This window comes from Etheostoma cragini, chromosome 9 (genome assembly GCF_013103735.1).
Source record: "Etheostoma cragini isolate CJK2018 chromosome 9, CSU_Ecrag_1.0, whole genome shotgun sequence".
Taxonomy (NCBI): domain Eukaryota; kingdom Metazoa; phylum Chordata; class Actinopteri; order Perciformes; family Percidae; genus Etheostoma; species Etheostoma cragini.
Window position 1 is genome coordinate 24,317,884 of NC_048415.1, and position 22,958 is coordinate 24,340,841.

The 22,958-nt window shown below is 41.9% G+C and overlaps 1 protein-coding gene across 8 annotated transcripts in view; it reads right to left on the minus strand.

Annotated features, from left to right (window-relative positions):
* Positions 1-22,493, minus strand: part of palld (palladin, cytoskeletal associated protein) — a 53,371-nt gene extending 30,878 nt beyond the window's left edge. For 6 of the 8 annotated variants that reach the window (XM_034881136.1, XM_034881131.1, XM_034881133.1 and 3 more), the window contains exons 1-6: positions 22,328-22,493; positions 19,626-20,594; positions 2,161-2,336; positions 1,792-1,858; positions 869-998; positions 660-722 (exon numbers count right to left, since the gene is read on the minus strand). In XM_034881136.1, the coding sequence (XP_034737027.1) occupies positions 660-722; positions 869-998; positions 1,792-1,858; positions 2,161-2,336; positions 19,626-20,593 (1,404 nt within the window). In that variant the 5' untranslated portion in view covers position 20,594; positions 22,328-22,493. Of the gene's footprint in view, positions 1-659; positions 723-868; positions 999-1,696; positions 1,715-1,791; positions 1,859-2,160; positions 2,337-19,625; positions 20,595-22,327 lie in introns of those variants that run through there. The other 2 variants (XM_034881132.1, XM_034881138.1) reach the window with 2 other exon arrangements.
* Positions 22,494-22,958: the final 465 nt, after the last annotated feature.

A 22,958-nucleotide genomic window follows, 5' to 3' on the forward strand; every position in this document is an offset into this window, starting at 1 on the left:
AGTCTGAGCTGGAAAAGGGTGTTCTTGTCTTGTGTTTGGTGTTTTATCTGACCCCCTCTGCTGAACGCAACAGCACAGCATACCGTTATTATGGGACTGAGTACATGTGTGTCAGGTTATGTACTTTATGTACTTTATGTATTGCATTCATGACGTCCTGTACTGTACGTAAGTAGGTATGTATGAATGTATCAGGGGCTGTTTTTAATGGTTTTGGTTAGTTCCCTTAGATCCAATTGAGGCAAATCCTAAAGCCACAACATACAAAATATTTCAGACATGCTATGCTACAAACTTTGGGGCAAGAGTCTGTTTCATGGCAACTCCTCTGTGCAAAAAACATTTTGAAGAAAGAAATGGTTTTCCAAGACTAGCGTCAAAGAATTTAACTGGGCCTGCGCACAGCCCTGACCTCACCCCCGTCAAAGACCTTGAAGATGTATTTAAACACTAACTGCCAGACAGGTCTTATCATCAGTGTTTACCCTCGTAAATGCTTTTGAGGCTAAGGTTACAAGCCAGGTTACAAAATCTTATGGGAAAACTTCCCAGATGAATAGAGCCTGCTCAATTTCATATTGAACAGTCACATATGTGCATAATGTTTCTGTGTCTATATCATTTTTACCATATAGTGCACATTGTGAATGCCGACCTACCTTGGTGAATATAGGAGGCCCTGACACCTCCCCACCATGCATTAATGACACTGGGCTCTGCATCTAGAAGACAACATAAAAGGTACTTTCAGAACAGGTTGAGTCTACTAAGAAAGGTGTCTGCCCATGTCAGTAAAGAGATTTTTCACCTTTTGACGATGTGTATGAGCTTGTGTGGATCTACCGTCCTGTGTGCTCTTGCTGCTTACCCGCTGTGGGGGCTGAGACAGGGGCTGAGACAGGGCCTGGACCAGGGTGGAGCGATGAGGATGGACCTCAGGGGTTTTGGGTGACGATGAGCGTATCGTCAGAGACATTGAAGTAGTCTTCTTTTGAACTCTAAAATGAACAGAGCATAAATCAGTACCCACACATACTCATTACAAAACAAATCCCAAGAAAAAAATGAGGCATCTCTCAACTCAATATGCTTTTAGTTACAATATCATACTTGAATCAAAGAACATTGTCTCCACAGCAATTAAGATGATATCAGTGATCTTGGCTTCAGTGTATAAACAGAAAGGGAATCAGGAAGTAGTCTAGATACAGGCAGATTTATACAACGGATAACAATCATAACATTTAGAATTGAAAGCACCCAGATCGGGTACTGTTGATGGAGAGCACCATCCTCCAAGTGGAAATGAATAAGTTTTGAAATGTTGAACACGCACATTGATCCAAATCAACATGAAGATATATACATATCTGTGCCAGATGCTGTCGGTCAAATAAGTTAAAATTGCACACAACATGATGTGCACTCTGATATGTAGCCCCACCTTTCACCCAATCAAAAAACACCTTAATTTTCATATGAAGGAGAAAAAGATTCAAAAGAAAAGGAAGTAAAAGAAGAGAGTGAAAGCAAATGTGTAAAAATGTAAATGGGACAATAATGACAGGGTGTATTTTATTTTTATTTTTTTTAACCATTGTACTACACCTCTCATTATTTAGATTGTGGCCTGTGCACTGGGTCAGGGTTATGGCTCTTTAAGGGCTTTTATAGGGCCTAGTTAAGGGCAGCAGACCTGATTAGCTGCTGCGGGGCTCAGTTAACCTGCTCAGGGGTTCACTGGGTCATTGGGTCAATGGGTCACAAGAGGTCATGCTGAAACACACGTACTGAGGCATGGTTCCGGATCTGGACTTTGACACAGCTCCTTCTCCTTCTGAGTCTGATGACGAAGCTCCTGCAATGGGACACAAACAAAGGCAGGGATTCCCATGTGATGGACGCCATCTTAAATGAATAGCAAGCCTGTTATGTGCCATAAAGCACTATTTCCTTTGTGCTGTTAAATGTTAGTGTGTATATATATATATATATATATATATATATATATATATATATAGTATAAATTAGATTAGCCACCATGAAAGCCCACATATACTATAATGTAGAGCTCGCAGAGGCGGCCAGGCCTCTCATTAGTACAGTATAAATGCCTTGAGAAGAAAAATATAATAATTTCTTGATATGGAAACATCTGACCTTCGATGTAGACCTCAGCAGAGGTGTTGTCTGCTCCGATACTGTTGGAAGCCACGCAGGTGTAACGTCCTGTGTCGTCCTCAAAGGCTTCAGTAATCACCAGTGTGTGCAGGTCGCTGTCCCTCCAGATCTGTATGTCAGGAGAGTTGTGCAGCTCACGGCCCTCACAGAACCACCTGGTGGGGGAGGTAAATCCCAACTGTACTTCAACCAATCAGAGCAAATGTAATTCATTACTGAGCAGAGCCCCACATGTAGAAAAGCCAAACTAGAGTTGGTTGCACAGAGACACCAGAATCCTCCCTTTGGAGCCTGTACTGGTGCTCCATGCTAATACTTTGACAAACTACATTGTGTTGATTAATGAATATGTCACAGCTGGCAATATCCAGAGTAAAATAAACAGACTTTTGAAATCATAAAAAACAATTTTTGTGACATGGGACATTTACTGCCATAGTACACTACCATGCATTTCATTTATTGTGACTTTTAATGCCACAAAGTCTAGAGTGCTTCAAAGAAAATTATGACATATTTCCAATCTGCGTAGTTTTGGCCAACACTCCTTCCTATCAGATATAACAATAAGTGGTTTAACAGAGTATATAATGTATGGTTAACTTGTGGACCCAAAGATCCAAATCCATTCTGTACAGAGAAAGTGGTAAATATGAGTTGTATTATTTTATCATTGCCTTGTGGTGGAAAATGGATTAAAGAAATTAATATTCCAATAAAGGCAGAAATGTACATTACAGACAAGGAAGCAGTAGGAATATACCGGTATGTGTCTTTTGAATTAAATCGATCAGTGAAATCACTCTTCATGAAAAATACTTGAACTCAAATATACCTTTGCCAAACATGATGGAGGCCTGCCAATCTAACTAACATCAGTCAACTACTCATTCACACACTCATATCCACCCGCTGGGCATGTCTGAGATTTCATATCTGCCAAACGTCAGCCACCCTGAGGCACTGGGGAGACGCCGTGTTACGGGAAGCAGACACACCCTTTCCCTCCTTCCAATCAGAGGCCTGTGTGTCCTGGCAGGCGCCTGGGCCTTGTACCACCTCCCTTGGGGTCCGCTAACATCGGCATTTCCCCTGATCTAGGACAGAGGAGGGATGAGAGAGTCTACAACAAAACCAGCTTCATCTGGCTCATCTCCCTTCACAGAGTTATGATTAAAGCAGACCCCTCAGCACTGTGTGTCTACATCAAAAAACTGGGGTCACATCACCCAGCTTTAAAACACACACACATTTGCTGCTTTCATCAATGCTAACGTCTTATCTTCATTTAAGAGTGCATTATGTCGCATCAAATCAGGATGCTCACACTCCTCTGACACACTACATACTGTACAGCCTATCAGCACCATTTTTATATGAGAGGGCAGCTATGGCTTGTTCACCTCCCGCCTTCTGCATTGACATGGGGAGGGGCATGAATTCCCTAAATGCCAGAAGAACAGCTGCTCCGTGTGTCCAGAAGCCTGACCTGAGGACATTCCAGCTATCTTGGAAGGCTTGCATAAAAAATCCAAACATCCTGCTGCTTAGGCATTACTTGATTTTATACACTGTGGTGTGTCTGTCAAACAGCAGGCTAACTCCTGTTCCAGAGAGCAATCCATCAGCCCCCAAAAAAATCAGACAACACTTCAAACTTGAGAGCAGAGACAGAGACGGGGAAAGTTAGTGCATGAGTGGAAAGTATAGGAACAGGAGTTGAATGAGCATGAGTCAGGCCGGGACAGACAGTAAAAATGATACGCTCTGTCGTTGTTGAGACTGCTCATTCTGAGCAATTCATCAGCAGGAGTGACAGGTGCAGCAGTCTAGCGCCCTGTCACTCAATTTTTTGCCATTTTTTTTAAACCCCAAACCCCCCCTGTACAAGAGACATTTCAGGGTAGTTCCTCTGTCCTATTGTTTGACGAAGTGAAACAACGGAAACCTCGCTGGAGCTATCATGCAGCCAGAAGCCGGTATGTTAATTGATAGGAAATAGATCAAATGATGATGAGACAAATGAAGAGTTGTCCATGGCACGAGCTAGGAGACCTTATCCGCTAGTTTGTTCCTCGTGGCACCAGAGGCCAGAGTCATAGCCACGCTTCAAACATCCCAGCAGCTATCTGTGCATCAAACACATGATCCAGACAGACAAAAGGCTAGGACAACACAGGGGATCCTGTGTGACTGTGCACAGTGTAACACAAGCCAAATGCTTTAGTACAAAACTGTCAGCATCCGGTGATAAAAAAGTAAGGGTAAAATAATTGATTGAGCAAACCAATATGGCTGGGCAGTTTTGTAATCCATTTTTCCAGATTCTAGTCAAGCAGAGGAACAACTTGTTTGGGTGACTGCCATGTCTGCTGGCATTATGCTTGGGAAAATCAGGCTTCTTTTGTTGTTTAAAAGGGACTGCCTTCTTTTAAGTCACCCACTGTATAAATGAAAATGGTTCACTATGGACTATGCAGCTATATGCTCTCTGTTTGATGTAGACCACATAGTACAAATCGTCTTCTATATAGGAAAATCATCTGGACACTGTTAAATCAAACACAGAGAAATAAAGAGCATATTGTAACAGATGGCATCATGAAACAAATGACTGTTTTTGTGATGGGGGATGTTAAAGCTGTTGATGGTTGGAGGAATGCAGGAGTTTTGTTTCCATGTAACTATAGTGAACATAGGCCAACAAACAGCAGGGGGATGGTTTTTCTACAGTGTGGCCTGAATCTGTCCAAATCCAAGGGAATTAAAATATGGCATTTGCATGCGGCAACATATGTGAACAAAAGGGCAAAAGAGTTGTAATTCTGGAATTCTTCAGAAGTCTTATGAATTTGTATTTTATTTAATTTTTTAATTAAGTGTCTTCAGTAATTTTTCCTTCTGGTTATGGCACATACTGTAGATCTGCCAAAGCGCCTGCTTAGTCAGAGTAAAGGAATGGAAATACACATTTTCAGGGCACAAGACTCTTCATCAGCTTGTGCTCCTCTGAGGATTGACTGAGCATAAACTAAGAAGCACAAACCATTCCCAACAAGCACAACAATAAAACCCCTTATTAATCAACCTTAATGATCTACCATTATGTATAATTACTGAGTAAACTCATTTAGGGACAGACGGTAATGTTTATTTAATCCCCTCTCTATTTCGGTGGAATGTGCTGAACACGGTGCTAGACCTAAACAGCACATAGTGTTCTCTCCAGTGGGGGAGCGGGGACTTTGTTGAGTCACATACAGTCCAGAACTAAACCATCAATAGTCTCATTTGGAGGGGAAGCTGGGTGTGTTAGAAAAGCAGTCACTCGAAAACTTGAGTGAAGGTACAAGTTTCTTGGCAGAAAGTACCTTCACCACCCATTTCCTCTCAACACAATACCATTATAAAACACAACTATTGTGAACATGCCTGTAAAATAGGCTGCAGAGTAACGCCTCAGCTCTTCATTCACCCAGCCAAGATGGTGACTAAACACACCACCATCACATCAACCAGCCTGTCGCCAGCTTCCCCAATAAGGATCGCATGTGCGAAAGCAATTATACACGTCTCAGCAAAGACTACTGATGCCAGATGACGCCTCACATAATAACGGAAGGATGATCTTGGTTTTATGGCGCGTCCTTCACCAACCTATTCACATACCAGAGAGGAGAGCATTACCACACCAGCCAAAACAGTTGCCTGTTGCCCTAGCCTCCATAGTGCGTGCTGAAGGCCCACTTTCCTCATCTGACCCTGTTGTTATTTGCTGCTGTTGATGGAAAATTTTATGAAGCCAGGCTCAGTTTCACCACAAACCCAAACGAGTGGAGGCCAGAGCGCAGAGCGAAGAGAAAAAGGAAGCAGTAGGTTTCAATCACAAAAACGACTTTGACAGGATGTAGGAGTAACAAGCGTGCAACAAAAAAAACTCCACAAGTCAATCAACAATCAGCATGGGATATAAGGAATCGATAGAATGCATATATACTTCCTGAGACATTTATGTCTTTTCTTTTTACTCCTAAGTCTGGTCAATGTTCAGTTTTTAGGTTATGGACCACAGAAGTCAACCAAAGTGCAACTGGACAAGGACAAGAGGAGCCGCATCAAGGCTGTCTTTATCCATAATTACAAACTACAATAGAGGTCAGCCGAAACTTTATAAACTCTATAGCAAGCATAGTTGGTTTTATTATCCACGACAGTGCAATCTCCCAATTCATGCAAACACAAGATGGAAAGCATATTGGGTTTCCTCTTTCCCACGCATGCTGACTCAAACCAACAATGAATGCAACTCTACAAGGCTCAGGGTAAAGTCTAAAAGCACAACCTCGCTAAAGCTGCAATATATTTATTTCCACCACAGCCCTCCTTATTACAGTAATTTTCCATTATACCACATAATGCATCATTTACCTGCCCTCTTGGTATGCAATGGCACCAATATTGAGACCACTGAATGCATCATCTAGCTGCCCAAGAAAATATTCCCATTATTAAACCGGAAACAATTTAACATGCCAAAAATATATGCAACTCTACTCGATTTTCTCTTTTAGCACACTAATTAGTTCATGCTAGCAGCGTGGCTCTAGGGCAGTGTTGGCCTGATGGTCTAGTTTGTTGGTTGGTCCAGACTTAAATATTGCAACAACTACTGAAAGGGTTGCTTTAAAGGCCTGGACTGACATTCATGGTCCCCAGACGATGATTCTTACAGACTTTAGTGGTCCTCTGACTTTTCCTTTAGTGCCAGCAGGTTGACATGTTCGTTTTTTAGTGAAATATCTAAACTTTAGGATAGATTGCCAGGATGTTTGGTACAGACATTCATGTTTGCCTCAGGATGAATTAAGACCAAATTACAATTTGTCCAATATTTTGGTTTATGACCAAATGCCTGCAAAACTAATGGCATTCCCATCAGCCTCGGCGGTCCTTGTATCTGCTCTGATCTTTTCCAGACGCGGTAGGCAGCAATTTTAAGTGAAATTGATTTAATAAACCCACTGCACTCTACCTGCCCAGAACCTAATATTATACATCAAAGTTAGCAACTAGCTGGTGAACACAGGGACACATAAAGCAAGCTAAGTACTCGATTTATACTTTTCATTTATATTTGACTTGACTCCAGAGGCGTCATTAGGCCTGGGCGTCCCCCATGTTTTATGAATAACTTGTTGAAACTGCCTCCAAGGTGCCAAATAAAAATGACTAGTGCTCCTTCCATCTATCAGTGTAAGTGAACATTGCATGCTAATGCACCAGACTGTAGCTAAAAGTTTAATATTTAGTATTGATCAGTTTGCTGTGAATGGGTGTTGGTATATTAGTTTTGAGCTGCACGGGACAACATTGTAATTAAATGAAAATGACCTAATTGTTGTTCAGAATTACTGTATCAATGTATGTTTGTTTTCTAGAAAATAAATTACACCAGATGTTAAGATTCTATTAAATTGCATCAATTTGTTTGAGCGTTGTCATCCAGAGAATATGAATTATTAGCATCCTAGATTTGAGATTGAAGTGTTCTGCTACAGGCAACCACAGATGTCTTGATTAAAGATGATTCATGCAGGTTTCCTGCTATATAAAGCAGCAGAAGCCATCTGATGATGGAGCTCTGTTAATCGTGGCACAGGATCACGGGTCAGGGTTCACTGGAATATTCCGGATATCAGACAGCTGCAGATGACAGTCAAACCTTTGAGTGGGAGCAAAGAAGGAATACTATCCTCCAAGAAAGTTTAACCCAGGGGAAGGACAGGCTACTTTACATCCTTTATGTTCTCCATTAACAGATATTGTCCAGTGATGCATTACTGTACAGGAGAGCCGACGTAAGTGTCAATGTGCAAAGCTGGCAAATAGTTCAGACTGAATCATCGCAGGCATTAATTTATTAATTATGAAAATTTTTCTAAATGAATTCATATAGTGGTTAGTAGGTATTTATTAGTAACTATGCCAAGTACTATATACCATTAAGTACAGTTCTTGCAGTTTGAATCAACACATTTAGTGTGTGTGTGTGTGTGTGTGTGTGTGTGTGTGTGTGTGTGTGTGTGTGTGTGTGTGTGTGTGTGTGTGTGTGTGTGTGTGAGAGACAGGGAGACCGAACTGAAATAGTGACAGACACATGCAGCAGCTGAGCTACAAATGCTTGCACCTTGGCACTAATGGGAACGCCCCGACATGCACGCACAAGACGTGACAAGGTTTTAATTTAATTAAGAATTCAGTAGAATTAAAAGAGCAAACAGGCAAACAGGGTTGGTTTTCTTTTTGTTCACAAAAAACCTGAGCTCATTCATTCATTCAAATGAGACACAGTCTATCAGCTGTTGTTTCAGAGAGACAAATCACATTTTTCCGTAGTAAAAAATAAAAGTTAGCAACGTTTTCCAATTAAACCTAAATCCCATTTATTGACATGGCAACCGCATGAATGTAACCTCATGACAAATGAGGGGGGCCAAATGACCCTGTCACCATGGCAACCTCTGGGGCGCTGATCTGAGCAGCAGGGAATCGTGACAATAAAAGATGACAGTGCTACGGGATGTACTACAGTGTGACACAAAAAGAGTGGGCATCAGATATAATGGCCCTGACTTAATAAATCCCACATGCCAGAATTAAGTAGGCCACTTAAAAAGCCAAATTCGGCCTGAACAAAAATAGCTTGGGTAAGTCAGGATTTAAATAGACCACTTTGAGTTGGTAGCACATGGCAAGTACAAGACAAATGGCCATGGCTACTGGGACTGGTCAAACCAAACCATCACACATAAAATCCCCACACACTGAGACCATTTAAAAATGACCCCAAACTCCAAAGGCCGAATTCACCTTGGTCAGCATATTAAAATCTGGTATTTGAGGCATATTTCGAGCCAGAGGGTTGGTGTCTGACGCACAGTCCACAGTAGATTGAAAGGGTGTGGTGTTCTCCTCTCTCTGCAGGGGCTCCATTCGGGATTTAACACACACTAGTGATATTTTGGTCGCTGTCAATGAAAAAGCCTGAGAGCCGACCACTGGGACGTAGCAGATGGGATTATTTGTGGTGCTTGCAACTAGATCTGCTCTAACCCTTGTACAACATAGAAATCTATGATGGGAAAAACACACATACACACACACCTGACAATTTCCTGTCCTAGTTGCACACACAATGTAATCATGCAGTTCTTTTATTCAAATTCCTCTGGTTTGTAAAAAAAAAAAAAAAACGCCCTCTCATTTGGAGCGATGACAACATGAAAAGCACAGTAGGCCTACTTCTTCTAAGTGACAATAAAACATGGGTTAATAAGAGGAGGGACTTTTACAGTTGCTCGCTGTGTTTTAACATTCATACATACACAGTTACACATGGGCACACACACACACACACACACAAACATGTACACACACAAAGTTTCTGATCTAATACAAACAACCAAACATTCATTTTGTAATTTATTAGAACCCCCACTTCCACATACTATTTTGTTGTTTAAAAAGGTCTTTCAAGGGTCAGTTGACATCACAAAAAATGGGGGCATGCACAGTTGTCATGACAACCTCTGTTTTTGCTCCAAGGAGACCGAATGACACTAACAAAAACAGAGACTATGTCCTCTCATGATGTCACACTGTGATCCCAATATGTCCCAACTGTCAAATAAATCCAGTATAAGAACCAACCATAGCAACATCCAGAAGAGTCCTACATTCAACACATCAGCCACATGAAATAAAGGAGCCCGCGTATTTAACATGGAGCCTCTGCTAAGATCCGATGTCTTACTGACCTGTTATTATTGAGACCAACAGTAAGGTTACTTATGTTTTGTGAACTATTTGAAAAGATCTAGCTGTGGGTAGGAATAAGCATAACTCTGACTGATGTGGGATGTGGGATCTTTTTTTTGATTTTTGATTTCTGGAGCAGTCATGCGCCTAGAATTTGACCTAAGACTCAATCATTCACGCTTTCGTACGTATGTGCTCACACCTGTACTGAAAGCAGATAGATCAGATCTTGTGCTTCAACTTTAATCAATTTACTAATTTATAACTTCTTCCATAACCACAATCATCAATCTTCCTGTAAATGAGTAAGCACAGCTGGAGATAAACCACATGACAATCTGTGTTAATTGCGCTAATTTAAGGTAAGTATCATAACTTTCTGGGAACAACAATTATATGAGGTTAATGCAATAGCTGAATCACACGGAGCAGATCTGTGATTGCATCATGTCTGGTGACCCTCCGAGTCAAAGTAACTATCATTGTAGCAATATTTCCTCTTTATGATAGTTACTTTCTACTGTTAACATCCTGTTACTTGCAAAGGCCCGAAGCAATTTCTGATTTGAGTTTTAGAGGAAGCAGCATACATCTGTCCATCTGTGGACCCAGACGAGTAAATATACTGAAAAAAAACAAATGTGCACGATCCACCAGCCACCCACGACCTCGCCACAAACATGCAAACACACAAGCATACAAAAATGTTTCCATGACAGCCAGACCGACTCTCCAGGGGTGTGGGTAGTGATGTAGTGCACCTCAACCTCGGTATCCTTGCATATTTTCAATTCTAAGGCTAAATCTTAGCTAGTCTGATAGTCTTTGAGGTTCCGTATTGTAAAAAGTGAGATTACCATGTCTTTTATCTTAAAGCAGGTCAACGTACTATATAAATATTGTGAGAGTATCAAAACGCTCGATCAACAGAGATGCACACAGCCCGTATTCAGAACGTGTGCCTTTAAATGAGCCGTCAGGACTTCCATACAGTTGGGATGTCACAACTATACTGCATAGTGTAGGTATAAGGTGCCGCTACAGCGCTGTTACAGGTATTCCCCGGCTGCAATGGTGGTGCAGAGATACCTAGAGCAAAAATGTGGAAGACCTGGAAAAGCTAACCAATCAGAGCAGACAGGCAATGACACAAGACCTGTAACCCTTGTGATGTCTTCGCGTCAGAATTGAAAATCAACACTACTGTTGACTCTTTTTATCAATGTTTTTAACTTTTTCTGATGTTTTTGTCCTTTTTTTAACACTTAGACGCTTTTTTGACGTTTTCAACACTTTAGTTTTAAAGTTTTTTTTGGAATTTATGATCAATAAACCTCATTTACAGGAAATTATACCTAAAAAAACTAGAAATTAGGAATTATTTAGACTAAAATTAAAGGATTGATTGAGGTTGATGGAAGATCACAGACTGGAATATGTCAACTTTTACTTAATTCTATTTCAAAACCACTTCAGTTTGTTTTTTAAATGCTGTAAATATGAATAAGACGCCCACAAAATTAATGAAAGTAGAGATTTGTACTTGGCAAAGAACATTGTGTGGAATCAATCATGTACATTGCTAGTACTCAACTTGGTTATATCTTGTAATTCTGCTGTGTTGAAAACGGAAAAACAAGAAATTTTTGCCAACAAAAAACTATTGGAGGAGATAAATGGCAATAGAAGCAACAGGCTGAAGTTGCTGCACTCAGGGGATTGAACTCTGTGACCTCTTCTCCACATTTTACATTTATGGACTTAAATGTGAGCTCTGATTCGACACACATCAGCCAGACATGGAGCATCTTCCTCTCTTCCTCCTCTTCCCCCCCGTATGAAACCGAATCCTGCAGACCCCCCACCTCCTACCGTCTTACATGATATCAGGAGCCACAGCGAACTGGATAGGGGGGGAAAGGCAGGGATGTTTGTTGAAATGATATGCAAAGACAACCCTGAGAGACGGAGGAATAAAGATGCATATCTTGAGTTTCTATGAAAGACAGTTTAACATTCGCACAGCTGTTAGCCCATCACATGTACAAGGAGGGAAGACTTGAGCTTGTTTTTATGAGTCCCATTTGACCCCATGCCTGCTCGTAAAACAAGTACCCCTGCACAGACTCTGATTTTTGCGCAACACACAGCCAAGTGCAGCACACATGTACACCCATTTTACAGTTTTAAGCACCATGAGAGCCTGCTGCTGTCTATACAGACACAAGACACACAAACACATAATAACAACGCACGTTACATTCCACCACTTCAATATTGTCAAAGATACGTAATTAAATCAAGCTGAACATCAAACACAGCTCGTTGGCAGCCACGCAGGAATCCGACGTCCAGGAAAACAGCCTAAAATATCTCATCAAAAGGCAGATTACAGTAAGCTGAATCTAATGGCCATGCCTTATCAAGCATGATAAATAGCAAAGAGTCATTTAACAGGTGAACAGAGGAATGTAACCCGGTGCTTACTGTTCACAACCCAGCTGTGGAACAGACCCTGAGGCCCGGATGACTCAAAACTACAAACCTTAACCTCGGAGAGCAGACCCAGACAGAACTGGAGTGTCTCAGATGAACACTGGCAGATCTTTGATGCCTTGCCCACTCTTAAACTAATGTGTACCTGGACAAAGGTTTCAGTGCCCTTTACTTTAAACAGTTGGTCCCTTATTTGTTGTGAGGCCCAAGTAAGTTGAGCTTCTGTGATCTGACAGCAGGTAGTTTGAGCATTCATGTGTCACTGACCATGAAAGGCTCCCTGAAGTTGGTTCATGGTGACCAACTCCAGCAGCAGTGTGTGTATGTTTGCCGATGAGGCCAAAGCGGCCTGCCAACACCGTATGGAGGAGAGGCTTTAGTACAGAGTAAAGATTTATGGGGTGTCCTCTGCCCATCATCCTGTTGGACTTGTCTTAGATTACCTTCCTCTTGCTGTGCATGACTGCTGCCTTTGTCCACAACAGACACGCTTCATATTAAATCTGGTATTCCACTTCTTCAACTGTCACTGATCCACTTCTGTAACTCTCCTCAAATCCCATTTTCTCCACTCTTACACTACTCTCTTTCTTATTTAACCCTTTCTCACCTGATGATCTAAGTTGGCCGTATACTACAGGCAGAACATTCCTTCTTTTATTGTGTCAAGTACTTATATTCAATGCATAAAGAAGAAGCAGTGGCCAATCAATTTTCATGGTCTACGAGACTCATCTGTTAAGCACTAAATGTGATTTCAACATGGTGCTGTCAATGAGCCCAGAATCCTTTTGGCTCTGTGTATGGTCTATGCACAAAGCCAACATTATAAGAGGTCTATTTTCTTGATTAACAGCTGTAAATACAATACATTTAGTCTAGTGATATACCAAAACAAATCCAGTATGGCAGGTTTACGTTTTTATGATGTAAATTTTGGGAGCAAAAGCAGTATCAACTCCAAATAAGAACAAACTCGGCAGCGGCTAAGGCTGATGGGAAAAGGAATTGGTATCGGCACTAAAGAAAATCCACATCGGTCAATCCCTAATTTAGACTAAAGTCCACAAAGCTACATTTCTGTCAAATACTGTATTCTTAAAAATGGAGCCATGTAATGGACTTTTAATTGGAACCCTGTGTGGCCCTATAACCCTCCATGTTTACAATGTCTTTAATTGACTACGCACAGGGTTCCCACAGCTTCTTAAACATAACATTCAAGAACATCTAATGAACTTTCCAAGCTCAACTCCCTGAAATTCAAGAACACAACACGGCATAGTTTGAGACACGGATCAAGGTTAATTACTGTTGCAACACTGAAAATTTGTATAATGAGAACTAGCAGGCTTTACAGAAGCTCACAGACAACAATTAAAGAGAGAGAGGCTTAGATGTGTAAACACGTAGTTACAGTGAGGCAGACTATGTGGTCTCTTGCTTTCTCCTCACAGCACAGCAAAATAATGTTTAGCCTTTAGTACAAAAAATATCAAAAGAGGTTCAATTTATATTCCTGCACAAAATACATAAATTCAACCACTTTAACAACCCCTGTGGATGGTCACGGCCTTGATTTCTTTCTCTCAAATGAACAGACTTTCATGGATTTAAGGACCCAAGAGACACACATCACGATTTAAACTAGGTGGTCAGAGCAGTCTGTATGTCCATGGTTAAAGCAAGTGTGTGTCTGGGGGGGTAAAATAGCTAATTTTCCAAATAGGATGGAGTTGCTGTATATGATAGGTGTCAGCCTCAGGAAACTCCTAGACTCTAGGAGAGGAGCAGGAAAAGTCTCACCTTGTTGGGTGAAACCTCACACTCTGTCTCCAGGCCAGCGGAGGGCCAGGGGCCCCCGTCGAGGCTCAGACAGGACAGCTCCATTCATCACAACTGCCATTAACGTACCACTGAGGAATAGCTCTGACGTGTGTCCGTCTGAATGTTTTACTGCTGATATCTCAATGCGTTACTTTCTGTAAACCTGCAGTAGGTCAGATGTGACGCGTTGTGCAAAGGTGTACATTATGTTCAGAGGTGATTTAGATTGCATGAAAGTTGCTTTGGCTATTTATGAACAAAATTCTTTGGCGGCCTGCAGTGAACATGCTCGAATGGTCTCGCGCCTTGGACACGTCTTTGTACACGTGTAACACACAGCCATGAACACAGTGAAGTTATCAGCATGGTGAGAACTAAATAATACGTCAAACTGACTACCTCACAGCAACTTGTGAAATCTCAATCCAGAATCCGTAGTTAAAGTTGGTGTGAATGTTTCACGTCTCGGGAATGTTAAGTTTCTGTCAAATAGTCCCCATATAGTTTAATTTGTAGTATGAGCGCAACCACATAGTCATTCCAGGCTCCCTCATTATTTAGAGCTCAAATATGAAATGACATCATGCTTGCAAAATTTCAATAAAAAAAAGGGGGAAAAAAAAGCAGGTATAAACATACCAGTGTTTTTTTTCCTTTCCCCTTCTCCTGCAGAGATCAAATGAGCCCATGAGGGAGAATTTAAAATGATGGCTTTCCTGAAACAGGCCAAGCAGTCAGCATTACAGTCAGGCTACGTCATGAGTCAGCAGTGGGTCACCTGCCATGACCTCGCTGGAAGTCTGTTTCTCACAAGGTTGGAGGAAGGGCTACTGTACTGTTAGCTGGTATAGGAACTACTTTTTTACACACATTCAATTTAACAAAAAAAATATCTACAATCATGACATGACATTTGGACAAAGAAAAAAGAAAACATAAGATTACTTATTTGATTCTCTGGCATCTTCGTGGCCCTTACGTAATGCATTTTTATTGAGTTAAAATAAAAACAGGGGCAGCATCTGTCAGAAAGTATCGGAACTGTGACCGAGTGGTAAAAAGTATGCAGAGGTAACACAAAGTATTTCCTGGAGCCTCAGATTGGAGTGATTTGGCCCTTCTGGCTGTAGAGGGATGGATTATTCCACAATTTGATCAATTGTTACTAGGACTGAACCATGTCTGTAAGAAGGAAAAGCCTTTTGTGTAAGATTTTGATCAATTTAGAATTTGATCAAAGCATTTACCCAGGGGAATGAAATGGGACAAGTTTTACTTGGATTACATGTGTGTGAGTGTGTATGTCCTGTTATGTCTGTGGGTCTGCCGCTGTCTATGATCCTGTCTGACAATAATAGCTCAAAAAGGGTACCTTGTTTGAATTTAAACAGGATCAGACTGTATATTTGACAACAAATTCCATCATGAAACCATGGAATGTAGTCTCCTTGTGCCTTGCGTTGATTTAACAGCAAAATTCATCGTCTGTCTCTCATCTTCAAGCGTTTCCCCTGTGGTTTCGTGCATTTGGCTCCTCTCTACTGTAACTGCCCATCTCTCTTCATTCAACTCCAAGTCAAGTCTTGAAATGCCTTGTTTGTACAGCAGGCATTTAGTGTAATGACATGGAAGAGCATCAGACAAAATGCCTTAAATAGCATGCTAAGCATGCCACAATTGAAGATGGATTTTCTCCATCTGCTTTGCAATGCATTGAAATAGTGAGGGATCAGTCGTCAGGCACCCGCAGCATGTTTGGCGTTCTGCACAACCAGACCACTAACACCATCAATTTTGTTTAGAAATGCTCTCTTTGACAACACAAACACACACACACACACACACACCCAATGGTCTTACACTGACTGCATACTTTCCCCTATTCTCTCATGCCAACAGCTAATCTTAACCCCAAACTAGCCCCTTGAAGATTTAAAGAAAGTACTAAATGAGAGGTTCCCACAAGGATAACACACAAACAAATCCCAATGCTAGAGATGCATCATTACAAACAGAGCATTGCATAAAACATTGTGTGAGAGGAGCATGAGGACATATTGAAGAATACCAGGCGCTCAGCACCGTAAGACTCTCCGGCCGAGACAAATTGTGGTTGACCACGGAAAGGCCGCGCCCAGCACCCAACCACCAGGAATGTCTGTTTCACTGGCCGTGCAAAATGCTGGCATCAGCACCGCAACAACTCATTAGCCAGAGTGAGCGGGGAGGTGAGAAGGTGTGTGGCAGCTGCTTGGACTAGTGAAGGCATCAAAGGTGCTGCCCATCGGAGATTAAATCGGCATTTTAATTCAACCTTTGTAAAATTCTATTTAAAAAAAAGACACACACACGTCTGTACGCTTGTACACACACACACAAATGACAAAGAGCAAACTTTCAAGGATAAGTTGAAGCCGTTCACTTTCCAGTGCAACATCCAGAAAATGAAAATAGGTCAAACTAACAAGATGCACAAGAAAAATGAAACACGCGTCGCATATACACACACATGCACAACATGCAGTCAGTTGTGCCTAGCTGACAAACTGCTTTATTTCCATGCATGCTGGTATTTCAGACAAATGAGTATGAGATGTGAGTTTAGTAAAAGAAAAGGTAAATCAAGACATAAAGAAATTCAGTGGAGTGTAGTGTTTTTATTTTTATTTAATTTTTTAGCTGAGTAGAGGGGTACATGGTCCTTAGATATGTATATATTTTGTTTTTACTGTATACTCATACAAACTCATATACTCATCAAAACCTATACAACTAGGGTTGCAGCAGAGAAAGCACTGACTCTGGGTTTCTCCTTCAGCTAATCTGAGGTCTCAGTACAGATGCAGATGATAAACCCTTTCTGTAACTGTACTTCTTAAGATGTCATTATGTGGATATCTTTTACGCTTCCAGAACTTGAGGGCGCTCGGTTTTGTTTTGATTGGGGCGGCTGTGGCTCAGTGGTAGAGCGGTTGCCTGCCAATTGGAAGGTTGGTGGTTCGATCCCCGCCCCTGCAGTCATTGTCGAAGTGTCCTTGGGCAAGACACTGAACCCCGAGTTGCCCCCGGTGCTGCGCATCGGAGTGTGAATGTGTGTGAGTGTTTATCTGATGAGCAGGTGGCACCTTGTACGGCAGCCCCGGCCACAGTGTATGAATGTGTGTGAATGGTGAATGTTTCCTGTAGATGTAAAAGCGCTTTGAGCAGTCGTTAAGACTGGAAAAGCGCTATATAAATACAGCACATTTACATTTACATTTACATTTGATTAATATATAATTTGCTGCCATCTAGTGTCCACAATCAATGTCCAACACAGAGAATGACAGCACTGTTTTAACCACACAAACAATACTAACTGCTGAGAGAGCTGGCAGTGCAACTTAACACACCCAATCTGTCAAACTACTAAAGCTTCTGCACATATGTGCATTCAGTTAAAACAATCCTTCCATTTAATTAAATTACATTTTAGCTATAGTCTCAATTTGTAAGAGATCTCAAGACACCTACAGATGGAGTGGGTTTAGATCACACATGTGTATCATTTACAAGGACAGTTGTAGTAGTTCTGTAACAACAGCTGTTCACCTTTAACAACACAGAGATCATAACCTTTTTGGGACATTTGTAAACTGCACGTTATTACACATGATTATGGAATTATAGGGGGAAAACGCAAAGTGCTCAACAACAGTTCTTATATTTCTACTTCACTTCTCTGAGCTTCCCATTAATTTTCTCTATTATGTAACATCAGTATGGTCACAGTGTCTAGGCTCTCCTGTTTCCCTGTGGTTTAACATGCTACACGCTACCTTCGTATTCCCCAAGAAGGTGTGAAGAGATGTAGAGCCTGGTAACGGAAAATGCATTGCCTGCATTCCTGTGCCTGGCTCCTGTTGGCCTGAAGACTATTTATACAGCCGCAGAAGAGGCCCCTCATAGCCTACTGGGGAGACGCACGTCCTGGGCCACTGATTTTATATATCCTGATTACACAAACGCATAAAAATCCCACTCACCATCTGCTCAAAATTACATGGAAGTGAACTTTTTTAACTCTATCTGATCCTTTGGAAGGTCCAGAATTAGAACCTCAGACAAGACAAGACATAAACTGGTTGAATGCACGTTCATTTAAATCCTAAGTAAGATGTCAAGTTTTCAAAAGACATTCAAACTTTAATAGCATCTTTTTTTCTGATTATGTAGTGATTCAATGAAGTGCTGCAACCAGAAGGAGCCAATCTGGTTATTCTGGTCTATTGCTATTCAGAATAATAAGGTTTATTAGTTTAAAAAAAAGGTTAACATGGACAGCATGGTCCAGGATCAATGAAAATGCGCCAAAAAGCTAACCTAAGGAGAGGAAAGGACACACATACAGAAAGACCATCCTTACAGCCCTGAAACCACCACATTCAAACAGATTGCAACTTTAATTAGCACAGGTATGTCTGTATAGTAAACAGCAGGCGTGTTGACCGAGCTGTGAGATGGACAAATCTAGAAACAAGAGAGGAGTGTATTTTTAGTTTGCTTATGAACTGGTGCAAATTACCAGGGGGAAGGAGTGCTGTCCTTTTGAAATGGAGTAACAGTTCATCGAAGCATAAATTAGACAGTGTCCCTCCTGTGTCCCTTGAACTGGCACAGGTACCAATGGCCACAGAGTGGAATTCCCCATAAACCCAAAACCAGGTGCTCTGCTTGTCAACACATGGGTAACTGCCACCTCCTGGCAGCCTCCCATCTCTCTCCCCTTATCTATGGTCTGGTCAATATCACTGACACGGGGATATAAAGGTCTGTTCATATACTGTAGGTCAGCGCATTCCTGGATCATGTTCATCCAATATCTTGAAACTCTGACAGCAATCTCTAATGTTACTTGGCCTGTGTATGCCATTACTTCAACAGTTAAAAAAACATAGTTCTTGCTAGAAAACGAACTGAAATGTTTCATTCGAAACAACAAAGTGTCATTTCTCTTAAATTGCAAAAAATGACAGATTTATTAACTTTCCCCTAGGTATATCTAGCCATGCAGGAACTTTAGATTTTATTTGCCTCCACATACACTACCAATCAAAAGTTTGGGTTTCACTTAGAAATTTCCATCGCACTCCATGATAGACAGGAGGATAACACGGTGTAGACAGCTCCGATTGTTTTAATTTTTCTCTCTAACGACAGCACTCCAAATTTACAGACAACACAGCTACCTGTTGGAATCGACTGGAATTCCCCATTAACGGACGTTGTGGTGAGGCTGTTTTGTCAACCATGGTCAAACTTACCTGACGAGTGGCAGGGGGTTTCCTACGACTCTGCATTCCAGACGAATGGGGTTTCCTTCTGCCACCTCCTGACTCTTCAGCTTTTGGAGGAAGCAGGGAGGAGACAGCGGTCCGTGTGCGGTTGGAGGTCCAGAGTGTTGGTGCCTTGCAGAAGCTGCCACTCCAGGCTGAGGCTGTGGGATGATGGAGGGTTGGCTGTACTGTGTCTCCTCCGGCTGGCAGGGAGGCAGAGAGGGAGCAGAGACTGAGCCCTGAGGGACTGGTCGCCTGCTCCTTGGAGTTAGGTACCCACTATCAGGAGAAGAGGAGTCCTCCTCCACCTGCTGCTCCAAATGAGCGGAACCTTTGAAGATGGATGACAGCTCCTCGATGAACGTCGCAGCTCGGCTACAGAACTCTGTGGCAGAAGCTGCCCGATCATTCAGCTCCAGGCCTTCATGAACCAGCCTGGGTTTATCCTGCTTATAAACCGGCTGGATGGGTTTGTGGCGGACAACCTTCTCAGCAGAGGCTGGAGCCTCACAGGGCACCTGCACGGGTTTGCTGAGGTTGGCGTTGTGGCTGGAAGAGTCCTCTGGGCAGGGGGCTTTGGTCTGGTCCTGCAGATTTGGGCTTGTGGAAAGGTTTTCAGTAGTCTGGGGGGGTACAGGAAGGGAGGGGACCTGTTGGAGAGCCTGCTCCTGGGATGTAGGATTAGAGGGTCCTAGATCTTCAGATTCAAATGTGTCACCAAAGGCCTCCAGGGCCAGGTCCAGGCTACGATGAATCTCTTCTGCACTCAAGAAGGCAGTAAGATCTGCAAAGTCCCCATCTCCAGAATCCCGCTCTGTCACTGAGTCCAGGTAGAATTCCCCATCAGAGGAGGCCTCGGAAAACACCCCCCCATCGCCCTCCAAAGTCCCGCCTCCTGCCGGATCCTTTAGCTGCAGAGAGATGGGGAGTGGCGAATTCCAACTCCCGTCCTGCATCCTGAAACACACATCAGCAGTCATTAACCGTGCAAATGAGACATATTTACACAGGAGACAGTTGAGTTTATAAAGTGCATGAGGCCATTATCATTAAGAAGGGACATGACAGTTACAGAGGGAGTGAAGTGTAGTGGCTCATTTGCTCTGCAGCCATAGCTGGCAGGATGACTCAGGCCGGTGTTGTCTGGATGCAGTTGGGTGGGTATTAGCAAAGGCCTTTACTAAGGTCATATTGACATGGCTGGCATTTCTTCCACGCTGTGCTTCTTTCAGGATATTTCACCCCATCTCTCTGTTCTATGTTGTGCTTACTTGAGTCGTGTTTTACTCCACATTAACAGATTGGTTGTTTAACAGTTACAGCTAAAACAAATTATTGTCATTCCCAATGGATCCAATGGTTGTTTTATGAGTAAAAAGTTGCATCAAACAAGGTTATTGCACAAAGCAGCGTCCAACAATACACTGAATAAATGCATTTTTTTATTCTTTGAACTTATGTAATCACCTACATTGTAAAAGTTGATATGTTCATGCCATAAATCTATAACATTTTTCCAAACTACAACCATTTTGTTAATAAGTGCCTGTCTGTGTGTGTGTCTGTTTCTGCATGTGTTGTTTTGTCTCCCTCCCTCCTGTCTTTTCTTTCTTTTAGTATTATTTGTATAAATGTTGTCATATATTATTATTTTTTTGTTGTCCCTGAGATGCATTCTGGTTTCAGTGTATTCTTTGTAATTGTCACTGTTAATTTTTTAAATATGTAAAAAACAAACAAAAAATTGATCACAAAGAAGACAAGTGATGGAGAGACTCCACACAGAGGCCACGAGTATCGTCAAACAAATTAAATGTGCACAACAACACACACTGTATGTCCTTTACATTCATGTCACTTGATGCATCCTTATGTATTAGTTTCCACATTTGGACTCAGATGTAAAATAGGTCCCATGCAGTTAAAAAGGGTTTTTCATCTCTGATCTCTGTGAGATCTGACTCTTGGTGTAGAGTGAAGCTGTTGGTGAAGACACACACATGAGGCAGTGAGCCACTCAGAGTCTCATGGCGTCCTGAAGACCAGCAGTTGTTATTTTTAATCCCCCGGGCTATGTTTCACAGCAGCAGTGCAGCCCCCCCCCCCCCACCCTGAGCTCAGGAGAGAGGTCCCTGAAACTCAGTCGCTACCTTCCAACGCACACAGGTACCACTGGACACACACACACACGCACACACATCCACTGACAGTCACTGGGCACCCGCATTAAACCGACCAGTCATGAAAACGTTCCATCATCTGAAGAGAACAATAACAACAAGTGCAGTGCTTATTAAATATGAATGTGGGAAATTTTAAACACTGAGCCTGATTGACAGAATGTTAACAACTGTGGTTGATGTCAGAGTTTCCACACTCTCCTATTTGATTTAAGATTTTACAAGCCTTATTAAGTTAACTTCAATATTTTCTGCATTGTAGACATGCATTTCCACGGTATTTGTTAAATTGAATACAAATACATAATTAAAAATGAGAATTAATAAGCATGAAAAGATAGGGCCATGTTTGAATTTGACTGATTATGTGTATAAAGACTACATGTAGGCTATGAGAGCTGTACTGTTACATCAAATGATTTAGAGCATACTATTTGATATATTAAAAATTAAATTAAGAACCAAACCATAAAATACTGTTGTGTATCAACAAAACACAGCTAAACTTACCTTGAAGTAGGTTTATTTGTCCTAACCTTTTCTCCTGGTTTGTCTTGCTTAAACAGCCAAAAACAAGGGTCTCTTTCCAGAAGAGCAGCGTTAATGGTCAGAGAGGATCTCTCAGGTTCAGGGTCCAATTGCGTACTGCCTCTGCAGTGGCCTGCTGTCCCATCTGTCCCGGTCTCTGGTGGCTCACTGTGTGGGGCTATATTTGGCCGGCGGCTCAGGTTTCACAGCCAGAATATTGGCAAGAAGAGAGAGTGATAAAGTAGTCCAGGGGAACAGAAGGTAGTGATGACATTTTCACAGAACAAGTGTTTTTATTAATTAAACACATTAAACACAGAAAAATAGTGCCCCGTGTAATATTTGACACACACACACTCACACCTGTAATATTTGACACAAACACTGATGCACGTGTAACAACAGGGGTTCATGCAAAATTCAGAAGCGCTCATTGTGCATTGGTCACTTTGGTTAGAACAATGACTAGATAATAAAAATCCTGCTGAATATGTCATTTTCTGGATGACTTATGATTTGTCTAGTAAAGACGTCTAATGAGACACAGTGAAGTGACAGCAGCTTGGCAGTGTTGCCACTGTGTCCAGCTGAGTGGACGCGATGACCCCACACC